Source organism: Alligator sinensis, unplaced genomic scaffold (assembly GCF_000455745.1).
Source record: "Alligator sinensis unplaced genomic scaffold, ASM45574v1 scaffold84_1, whole genome shotgun sequence".
Classification (NCBI taxonomy): Eukaryota; Metazoa; Chordata; order Crocodylia; family Alligatoridae; genus Alligator; species Alligator sinensis.
The window spans coordinates 395,012-407,167 of record NW_005842268.1 but is presented as its reverse complement, the minus strand read 5'-3'; the positions used below and the strand labels follow the sequence as shown (position 1 = coordinate 407,167).

The window sequence follows — 12,156 nt, the reverse complement described above, 5'->3', positions numbered from 1 at the left end:
GGGAAAGAGGAAAGCTAGAAGGGAAGAAAAAAACTAAATAGTGAAAGGAAAGGAGAGATAGAAGGGAACTAAGAACAGGGGAAAGGGAAATGAAAAGGAAGAAAACATTTAACAGAATACGCAAGTCGCACTGATTGCTGTTTTTGTGTTTGTAACCTCTCAAGACACGCACACAATTTGCAGCCACCTTACAGTAGATGTAAGATGGTGACAAAGGTCAACTTGAACTAGGACGTTCCAGCCAGAGAAATAATTCACCTTGTTCACTCCACTCACCCAAGAAATGCCTGAGAGGCACAGATGGTTTGCAATGTGCTTTCTATGTCTCCTGAAGCAGAGGAAAGAACAGTGGAGCCTAGGACATTCCCCTGTGTCACTGGGGATGCTTCCTCTTCAGTCATAAGACATCCAAGTCCAGTGGCAGCCAGCATGAGCATGCCATTGATCTCCAGGGGGAAGGGAGATGCAATACAGGTAGGATCCCAACCATATTATGCAATACAGGTAGGATCCCAACCATATTATGCTTCCTTGAATGTAGCTCTAACCCACATATCTGGAATTGGACCAAATGGGTAGCTAGGCCAAATGGTACCTCTGTAAGTGACCAGGGCTGTTGTTTTGCACAAGCTGCTCTATATTTGATCTTCAAGGGTAACCTGGAGTAGAACAATAGTAGGCAGCATGGGAGCAACAGAGGCAAGTGTAAATATCAAGGACCACTTCTTCACAAGCAGTGGACAACACATTTTGTAAGAAAAAGATCAGTTTGTCTCCTGGAAAGAGTTCCCTAATCCAACAGGAAGGCCTGCTTCAGCATAACTCTCACCCAAGCTACTGTCCCAATTAGACATTGAACAAATCTAGACACCTTTCTATCACTGTGCAATGGCAGGAGATGTAGTTACCATTGTGGTGGTGCCATTCCAGCCCAAGGTGTCTGACCGTCTCAAACCACGTGATGAATGCACTGAGCAAGGGAAGTGACTGACCACCCAGCACAAGGGAATCACTGCAGTTAAGTAACAAGTGGTGAGAAATTTTACTTGGCTTCTAGGGAAGGACACACGGAGCGGATGGGTGACTCCCACCCTCTGGAAATCCCATCCCCTCTGGTCACTTGTCTTTCCACCTTTGCAATATTCCCATTTTAAATTACAAATGAAGAAGGTTCAGGCTTTGTGCACAGTGCTGTATTACCCCTGCAAGATCACCCCATTTAGGGATTCCAGTGGAACTCAAGCTACTGAAAATCTTTAGCCTCCGTAGTCCTGAGGCCCAAACTATCCTCTGACTACATCAGAATTACAGCAAGGAAAGGTTTGATTCAACAGCATTTACAGATCAGTAATTTGTTTGCATCCTTGTATTTCTTTTGAATTCTTCTCTAATGACTTAATCTTTGGTGTTTTCATCTAGTTCTGCAGCACCTGTTCAGACACTAAATGATTTTCTTACCCTTGGGGGTATGACAGCATTTCTCTTTTGCTTGAGCCAAGAGCCTGACTTCTTTTTTTCTGGAGGGAGTTAGCCCAGCTCCAAATAATACATGATTCTGAATCACTGATGCTGTAAGTTCATCACAGCTGCATGGCTGAGCGTTCAGCCTAAGATCTGGCTGAGGTAAAGGCATAAAAATCCTTCCCCAGGGCTTTGTCTTGAAGTCAAAAACATGCCTCTCTTAGGTGTCATTCTTCTGAAGTGAGTTATATATCCTACATCCCAAAAATGACATCCATTTTTTTGTATTTTTATTTGTTGCTTATTTCTGGTAAATCCTAATTTCTTTCCTTATCCTGCTCCTGCTGTCACACTGATGCAATGCTGCTTTGAATGTGTCAGGAATTTACAGCACTGCTGGCAGAACAAGAGAGTTTGTTATGATCATCAGACAACAGAGCCTTCTCTTTTCTTTACCTCTTCAGAGTCTGGCCCCAGAGTGACTGGAGGCTGCACCCAGGTCTCACCTTGATGACAGTCCAGGAAAAAAGCTGAAAAAAAAATCTTAATTCACCTGGAATGTTATCCCCTTGATAACTCTTTGCAGTGCACCTTAGTAGTTCTAGAGATGTCTTGCTTAAACAGACACTATATCGGGAGTTAGGGAAGTGATTGTCATGCCTGTGTTTTAAGAATACATTTTCCTTTTTTTGTTTTGGACACTGAAATCACATTTCAAACTCAAAAGTCATCAGCTGTGCTCATATCCCAGTAATATCACACACCGATTAAAAGCCATGCACAACTTGAATCTTCTGGTCAAAGAGGTCCACACACAGATGAAATAATCAACTGGTATTAAGTCCAGGTAGTGATTTGGAATATGTTTCAGCCATTATGATTTGAAGTAAATCATATGAGGTGCTATGTTTCATTGTGCTGTACTTTAAATTTGTAATGCTACACTCTTCAAAATCCCCAGAGCAAGAGCACAATGATAAGCCCTTCTAAGGGCTATGAACAGGTCTACTCCTCCCAGCAAGCATTCAGGATACAGAGCAACAGACAACTGTGTGCTATATAAAGCATGTGTACTCCATACACCCGTCTCCTTCTCCTGTCTCAGCTTGGGCAATTAGATCTGCCTTAGGGTGTCTGCTCTTACAAGTGCTCTGAATCCTTGATTATCTGTCTATCCAATTTTTCAAGCAGCGAGGAACAAGCTCCTTGGCAAATAGGTTGGTCTGACACCTGACTCCTGCAGTGTTCAAAACAATTTCCTTTGGCTCTCCTGTTCCAATAGCAGCATCAAAGCTGGTATGCAGACTCACCTGGTTGGTTCATTAGTGTCTTTTTTTTTCACTGATTTTCTTCTTCCTGTTCTTTGAGTTGATCAGCAATTTGTATGCTTCCTGGTGAACTGGAAAAGCGCATGATTTTAGATGACAGCATCATTTCTTAAGCAACAGTATTGATGCAGCAGAGGCTTGATGAGTTCTGACAAAGTAGTTGCTAATCACCCACTAGGCTGCGAATGTGGGACAAGCTTCATCCAGATTACTCAGAGACACAGGCTGTTCTTCAAGACAGGAAACAGTAAAAGTCCACAGCATACCCAGCAAGTCCTTACAAATCTAAATGCTGTTTTGTCAACCCCCGCCTTAAATATGTTCATATGAAGAAACAGCTACAAATAAGAGGTGCACATACATTAGAGCTCTAGGTTTCATTTTTCTCTCCTTGTCTTTTCCCCTCACAGTGTGCCAATACAAGGTCTGTACACGTATTAAGACCTATTTCAAATGGGATGTAAGTAGTATATAGGCCTCACACAAGCCCTCTACAGCAAGATGACTCTCTTCTCAAATGTACACAGCCTTCATTGATGATAACAATGAGTGATAACCTCACTTGGTTACTGAAGTGCAGAATTTACCTCTAGAGAACTATGTTCTCAAAAGCTCAATGGAGAGCTAAACATGATTCCTACTCAACAGTAGGGGAGTCTGGCTAAAACAAGTTGGAGCTGTCAAGACACCTATTTGTCCTTGCCCCGTATAGAGTTCCCACCAGCACTACCTTGAGTTTGGAACATGCAGCTAGCAGTATAAACCCTTATAATTCAAGAACACTGTAAAGGGTAAAGAGATATTAAATGAAAGCTGTCAAACAGATTTACGAACTCTATCCACATATCACAATCAGCTTGCAAAAACTCTTAAATACAGGCAACCCTCGCCATTCGCGGGGGATATGTTCTTGTATCCCCCGTGAATGCCGAACCCGTGAATAGCGAGGGTTTCCTGTACTCAGGGAGACTGTTATATATATTATTCTACTGAAAGCACTAATCCAAGGAAGAGTGTCAAACACTGGTGCAGTAATTCTTGACAACAAATGGATCCTAAAACCAAGCCAGGAAATGCTGCTATGGAAAGACTCATTCTCAGCCTATGTGTACTGTATACTGCAAGTCATATAACCACCCAGACAGCTTGGGCAGAAATGGAGAGAGAGAATCTCTGTTCACTTTTAAAAGAGGTATGATAGAGAATCAATGAAATGCTTAATCACAAAGACAGTTCCCTGGCCTTCCTGGGGCATCTTATTTTAGTAGGGAGAGTATGATTTAACTTACATTTATATTTTTGGATATAAAACTTACAGCTAAAATCACAGCGAGTAATGCAGGCTCACAAAAAATAAAATGCTAAAATGCTACTGTAACTTTTTGGCCCTGTGAATGCCACTCTACATGGTCTGTTGTAGAGAAGTCCCACTGGGGAATTGGTTGGTGGAGCTCTCAGGCCAACCAAAGGGCACCACTGAGGAAGACGGGTGATTTTTCTAAAGCAAGGCCAACAAGGATGAATGTTGCATCTATGAGGCTTATGTGAGGGAGTATTAGTGTGGAGGAGAACCCCTCAACCAAGGGTGTGAGGACCCCATGATAGGTGCTAGACTCAGAGAGCATGTACACCAATGAGAGGAGCATGTACTGGGATCAAGCAAACCCCAGTGAGTCCTATTGGGTGATAAGCATCAGTGACTGGGTGAACTACTGATGAAGAGACTCAGCCATATTGGAAAGACCATGGTATCAGCCTTGCACGTGTGGCAAGGACAGGTTGTAGGGAAGGTGGAGCCCTGTGAAGAGGACACACTCTCAGTTGAGACAATGCTGTTACTCCTTTTGGGTACCAACACTCAGCTTCTCCTTTTATTTGCTTAACATCAAGGCATGGCAGACAAGCATAAGGAAGTGAGCAGCAGTTTTCAGGAAAACCGGGTATGTTGCACATGCTGACACATACATTCTTGCCATTCAGCATCTTTTCACGGAAGAGATAGTATGGAAACATTTGCAAAAGAAAACCAACACTATTGACTTTGCATGCATTTAAAACCAATGAGGATCTTAAGGCCCTCACCTTCCCAGATCCTCACTGGTTTGCTTTAAACATTCTCCTTCCTGACCTTAAAACCACATGTGAACTATCATTTCTCCCAGTGCAGTATGCCAGATGCAACTTTCTGTGGAGAATGTCAATACCATTTATGAATCAACCAGTCATGAGAAAATGACAGTCATTCTGACCTTATGGATTATAATGGGCTGTCTGTGTAGAAGAGCACTGTGATTATCCAGGAATGAGATAAGGGCAGCAAGTTGGACACTACTTTCCTGCATAATAGGACACTGAAGTGAATTTCTCAAGTGTGTGTCTTTTCAGACACAAACACACTCCCCACCCACACCAATAAATGAAATCCCATAGGACAGAACACTGAGTTGTAACTGCTTTCCTAGAACATACTAATCATTCCATCTTTATATAGGGTATATAGAAATGCCGGTTCTTGCTATGCACTATCCATTCAGATGCTGTCCCTTATGACAAGTATGTCACATTTGCTAGAGAATGGCAATCAAGGTTAAAATACCTCATTTTTAAACCTGCGAATTTAAACCTGTGATTTGTGATAAGTTCACAGCCCCTTTTCAGCATCAATCTAAAGCACTGGTAATTTTGAGCATAATCAAACTAACATAACAAAAATCTCCAGGAAGTGAGCTCAAGAGTCAGTTCAAATTGGTCAACATAATCATTTGTCGAGTAACAGCGTTGACATTTCTGTTCCCAGTATCATAGCTCTGCATGGCAAGGAAGGATACTCGGCAGGGGTGCAATTTGTTGTGTTCCAAATCAACATATTTTTTCTTGAACTATATTATGAAGGGATTTTTGTTGAAGTGTTTTAAGCCAGCACGCAGAGAATAACATTCTTAATATGAAAAATCATGGTTGAGAGATAAGGGGAGACATCTTATCAGTTCATGACTATTATTAGACAGGATATCTGATTAAGTATGCATTGGACAGCCAGAACAAACAAAAAAGCACAGAAAAGGACATTTAATAGGAGATCAGTGTATGTCAAGGCAAAATCTCAGTCCCACTGCAAAAAAAAAAAAAAAAAAAAAAAAAATTAATAGGACGAAGACTTGGCTTTCAAACTTATGGGTGCAAATACTGCTAGAATGAGTGCTGCTCCACTGACATCAGGATTGTTATGTAGTGATGAATCCAGGCCATTATATATATATACACATCGTCTATACCAATAGGGGCCAACATTTTCAGCAGGCAAGCATTTGGATGATTATCTTGCTGGGGTCATCTTACCTCCTGCCCTTTGGACAGGAGGCTGGACCCAATGATCTCACAAGGTCCTTTCCAGCCCTGTCTATCAAATCTATTAAATTAGCCATGCAACATCCCCAAGTGTCACTCTGATTGGCTGCTCTGCATTCTGTTCCCAGCTCTATACTCCCTGCCTGATTTGCTGCTTTGCTTTCTGCTCCCTGCCCCCTCTCTGCTCTGCCACATACAGAGGCTATCCATGCCATTTGGGGCACCCCCATGCTACAGGCTGACCACCCTGATCTATAGACTATGTAGGAAAAGTTTACTGAAATCCACATAAACCTCATTTGATTGAATATATCATTTATAACCATCAGGAAAGACTCAAATCAGTTTGGCTTGCAATAAAACTCCATGGTACTAGCTAGCAGAGGTTACATAAAGGCTGTATTCCTGATATTGGGAGAAAAGTTATCGTGCAAGTTCCCACTGCCCAAAAATAAGACTGAAATTAACAACCAACTAAGTTAAGCTATTAAGATCTGATGCACCTTTAGGATACTATTGAGTGTGAGGATGCATTGCAATATACTTACTAAAAGTAGAGAAGGAAATAACAAAACCCCTATGAAGTTATTTAGTAATAAAAGTATTATTATTTAGTTTTATTACATCCACTTGACAAGCTGAAGCTCTTATTAATAAAAGCCACAAAAAATTTACTGCCCTGCAAATTAATAGCACTTCTTCTGTCAGTTGGCAATAATGCTTCTTTTTAGAGACCATAAATTAATGCATCTCACAACTTAACAAAATCAAAGTTGAGATTTCTGCAATGTATTTATTTCAAACTTTCACTAGTCTTAAAAACGAAACAAAACAAAAAAACCTAATAAGCCAAAAGGCTAGGTAAGTACTACCTGGATTTAAGTAAAATACTGGAAAAACAATCTGCAGTTTCAGTCCAGGCTAGAGATATTAAACATATGTAATATTCTCAAATCACTCTCATTCACACATTAATGAATACAAAGAATAGATGCATAGATTGTTAGGGGCTGGAAGGGACCTTGTAGATCATCGGGTCCAGTCCCCCTGCACTAGGCAGGAAATAAAGCTAGTTTAAAGTGCTATTTTAGCTCTATTTGAAAGAGAAAGGAACCTCAGGTTTATTACATTTGATTAACCTAAAACCACTTGGAAAGATAACAACTGAATGCTCAAAGTTAAGAAATTATGTTTGCTATATTCAAGCAGTGTGGCTTTCTAAGCTCACTGAATTTATAACTTTCTCTTCAAGTCTAACCTCAAGCCATCCACTTCTCCTGAATACTCGGATCCTGTATTCAAGTTTGATGTTTGGGGTCATTTCCCAAATTACTTGGGGTTTCTGCTTTTTCTTTGTCTTGCTGCTGCGCATGTCAGAAAGTAAACTTCCACTTTAATGGAACAGTTGCACTGAAATATTATTGAACACTTATGCTTGCACTAAAAAGTGGTACAGACAATAAGGGATGCTGGCCCTATGAGATCATACTGTGACACTGGATACCTAGACAAGAAAATTACAAAACTTGGAGGTGCCTTTATATAAACCAGTAACACTAGATTCTGGGTAGGAGGATCAGATGCCTCATCTATAAAATGTAATTATATTTATATAAAAACAATTCAGCATACCTGTACAGCAGATCTGCACACTTATGAAAGGGTAATGCGATTTTAGATTGAATCTGTAGTTTTTATTCTATTAAAGTAGATGTCACACAACAGTTAGCAGCAACTTCCCTCCTTGCAATCAAAATTGCCATTAAATTGAATTTGGTTCTTCAGCTAGGACCCATATATTGATGCTAGGACAAAGCATTTTCATGTTTGTGTTAATAAAAGAAACACAGGCAAAGTTCATATGCAGATTTATGAAAAATAAATTTATTACATAACACCTTGTTTTTAACAATGTTCAATTTTTTTTTTATTCAGAATACTTGCGTCATTCATGTAAAATAGTTTGATACAGTACATTGTATGTTTTTCTTCAAATCCTAAGGCTCTCCTAACACCTTATCCTTCGCTGTAAGAAGGGCACCCCTAAACAACGTGCGAATGTATTTTAAAAAAAAATAACTGAATGAAATTTAAAATCCACTACACCAAGCTGGTTCTCAAAAATCATGACGAAATATCTGAATGGATGCTGCACCCTTTTTTTCTAGGAAATATTCATGCTTTTTAATCTCAAAGCATGCTCACAAATCATTAACACCAACAGGAAAAATAAAACACTGTCTATGACAATCATTTTAGTTTGTTTGCTGAACCAAACATGTTTATATCAATGACAACATACTCATTTTACTATCGAATAGCAGCTTTAATACCAGTCAAGTCATAGATTTAAGAACAAACAAAAAAAAGCCCAAAAACATATGTTGGAAATTAATCTTTGGGAGGTTTGTAATAGCTGGAAAGATGCTAATCTTTTCATTAAAAAAAAAAAATATCATTGTAGCAATTGTGTTGGTCATAAAACACTGATCTATGTGGAAAATGAACCAACTCACAAAAGTCACTAAAAATAAGCACATATCAAAATTGTCTCAATTTTGCTTCTTTTTTTTTTTGCCATGTGAACATATACTGTATGCTTCAAGTACCAGTTAAAGGATTTTGTGTACTATTGGTCAGATAATGTTGTTACACCAAGAGAATTCACCACATACAACAACAAAAATGCTTGCCCCTAGCACATTTCACAGCTTCAACTGCTACAGACTGTCACTGAAAAAAATGCATCGGTCAGTCTGAACCATGTCAAGTAAACTATGGAAGTAGCATATCCACAACACAAACTGTGCTAGCACTTTCTCTTCAAGTCTAACCCAAAAACAGGTACAATTTGGGAGCCACTACTCCAATCTGTGAAAAGTGGTGGAACTTGGCTATCAGACATTTTGAAGGTGTGGTTGTACAGTACATTCTTGTGGCCCGAGCCAGGTTCCAGGCAGACAGCTGCATGACCAGTCCTGCAGCATGAACAACAGTGCATTGACATTATTCAGGTGCAGCTCAGTACCGGTGTGTCTGATGTGAGTACTGTGGAGGCTGCTGGGAGGTAGTTGAATATCCCATGCTGCTCTGTGGCTGCGATGTGCTTGGTCCAGGGTTGGGATAGGCAGCATGGGGATTGGAACGCTGAATGAAGAAAAGAGAAGAGAAATTATCCTTAAAAGGGGATGCCATTACAGAAACTGCAATACCCAGATACTTTTTGAGGTGTCTATGCTAATTATTGCCACAGAGGTACTAATGGAAACTGTCACAATCACTTATATTTCTGGTACTATTTGCACTTACTTCTAATTTGATTCAAGTTACTAAGGATATGAACACCAGGAACATGTATTATAAGCCAACATCTTCAACAATGCTCTCCTGGGGCCTCTTCTTCCTCCAAGGTAATGAATTTGGGGCTACAGGTGATAGGGGCAGGTATATATTGTTTGTCATCATTCAGTATTCTTTTCTTGGACATGTTTGCAAAGAAGCAGCAGTATGAGTTCAGGGGTTTCCAGATGCTCAAGGAAGAAAAGTCCCTGCTACAAACAGCTCACAAGCAGGGCAAATCGGTTACTCATAAAAGCTACCCAGGACCAAATGAGGGATCACAATAGGGAACCAATGCCCCAAAGCCAGGTATCTATATATAAGCATAAAAAAGAAGAGAGGGGGGGATACATCCCTTTGTAAAGTCAGTCATTAGTATGGTAGGTGAATACGCTGCTTGAGGAGCACATGTGTTTATAAGGACTGAGTCAAGTGCTGAGTCCAGTCATGGTGTGGAAGGGAAAAGCTATAGCTACAGCAGCACTTCCTATCAGCAGAAACAAATCAGCATTGCAGAGTAGTGTCCACAAGATAAAGGAGCTGTATGATATTTAACTGCACTCTTGAGAGAGAGAGACTAGTCTCTCAAACAGATGCGTCGAAGCAACAGAGACATCGATTTCTACACAACAGATATAAAAGGAGTTTAACAGCAAAAATTTCCGCATCTAGTTTTTGGCCAAACATGCTGCAAATGCAGAGAGAACTGAAAAAAAAAATCCTTTAGAAGTTGAACTGTTTTCAAGCTAGCTATTAATGTATTCTTTGTGATAGTAGAAATTAGGGAGACTTCTATATCCTGAAGCATTTATTTATTTAATAAAATTCGGCCAGTTACCAGACCCAGGAAAACAACACAGTGCAACAGGTAAAAATGAGGGGGGGGGGGAAAAGTAAAAATCCCAAACAATCTCCTCTCCATGTTCAACTGTATACCCACACGCTCCTCAGCAAAAAGCTCACAGAAGCAAGACAACTTTAATTTACATGCTGTCACATTAAATGCATCATGTGACATTTTTGAGGCCAAGGGACGTGGAAGTCTACATACCTGGAGGACTCTTACAGGGGTAAAGAGGAGGGATTTATAAACCAACTTTCTCCAGACATTCAATCAGGGTTTTAACAGTTTTTCCAACCACTAAGCAGTCCTAGTAAACTCCCCTGTAGATGGTGGTCCCTCTCCAAGGCCTTAGATATACAGAATGAGCAAAACTCAGTGAAGGATGAAGTGACAGGTCTCTGGTCAATGTCACAACCCAAAGTTGTGAGTTTTTGTTTGTGTGTGCTTCGGCACTGCTAAATTATGTTCCCGCCAAATTGCAGCTTCTTTGCACGGTGGAGTTTTCTGTTGCAATAGGAGAACCCGCATGCAAAAGAGTATTTCCCGCCGTTTGTAGCCTTCTTTGCATGGTGCATTTCTTTTGCATCATGGTGATGCACGGTGCAAAGGAGTTCCCGCCATCTGTATTTAGATTCATGCCACGTTATTGGCTGATCCTAAATTATGCACACATGGTGGCTAGCGATTGGCTTGCTAGCCATATAAAGAGCTTGGGTGGTTTCCGCCCAAGTCGGAGAGAAAGCAATAGGAGTCCGAGAGGGAGAGCGTGAAGATCTCTAAGCGCTGCAGATCCTTACAAACCCAACGCATTTCTTAAGGCGGCAACAGAGGTCTAAATAGCCTCTGGCCTCTCCCCGTCGCCGAGCGCAATCCTAGACGTATCCCTATCCTATATACTCAATTTTCGAACCCACAGAGCCTTAACAACTCCGGGGCCTGAGAACCGAATAGAGCCCACGGAGCTTCGACAACTTCGTGGGAAAGAATTGCCGAACCCGCGGAGCCTTAACAACTCCGGGGCCCAAGGACCGAATTTGTCGTAGTCCTCCAACGAGGATTCAAGTGGAGCTGAACCTGAAAACTGTCCAGCCTACACCGCGACCATCTTGGGTGTAAGTAAATAATCTTTGAATCAACCACTACGCCTCTGTGACTAATTCTAGCCCGTGCGTTCCTTACCGCCCTGCGGTCCCTTCTGACCTCGCGTGCCCGGGCTGCTGGCTACAGCCCGCGTGCGCAAAAGACGGGTCCGCATATCACTCCCGGCTCGCACATGGCGACATGGACAGGATCGGGAGGCGGCCCGCACAGTCAAGAGTGGTATATTTGACATTTTTACATGTTCTGGCAGGTAAAACCAAATAACCAAAAATAATCTTATTTCTCAAAATAAATATTTTTTTAGGGGTATTTCTCCCTGAAGCAGGGAAGGAAGAAAGAAGGAATTGGTCTATAGCCATTTAAACTGCAGCCCCCTTGGGCTGAGGAATCTTAGGAGGAGAAGCAGAGAAATGTTCTTTCAGAGACCTGAGCCCATCAACAAGTGAAATGATGGTTTTGGGGCTGATAAGCTTGTGTCAGTTCTCTTCACCTTCCACATACCCTTTTCGCTGCAGTTTCCTGGCCTCATTGCAAGATTTGAGAAAACCTTAATGCATTTTTGGAAGTCAAACATTATGCCTTTCAGAGGAAGAGCACAAAACTGGGAGCAGCCATCTACCCTTGGGCCATCAGCATGGGCAGTGGAACACGGCCACCATTTTGTTGTGGGATCTAAAAAGTCTGCAGCTCCATGCCACCATCATCATCAGTCTGCTGCCACAAATGCAGGTCAGG

General features: G+C 41.2%; 1 protein-coding gene across 8 annotated transcripts in view; it reads right to left on the bottom strand.

Moving 5' to 3' along the window:
• Positions 1-7,999: 7,999 nt before the first annotated feature.
• Positions 8,000-12,156, bottom strand: part of CDK8 (cyclin dependent kinase 8) — a 108,320-nt gene continuing 104,163 nt past the window's right edge. For all 8 annotated transcript variants that reach the window (XM_025209086.1, XM_025209087.1, XM_025209089.1 and 5 more), the window contains one exon: positions 8,000-9,284. In XM_025209086.1, coding sequence (XP_025064871.1) covers positions 9,159-9,284 — 126 coding nt within the window. In that variant the 3' untranslated portion in view covers positions 8,000-9,158. The remainder of the gene's footprint in view (positions 9,285-12,156) is intronic.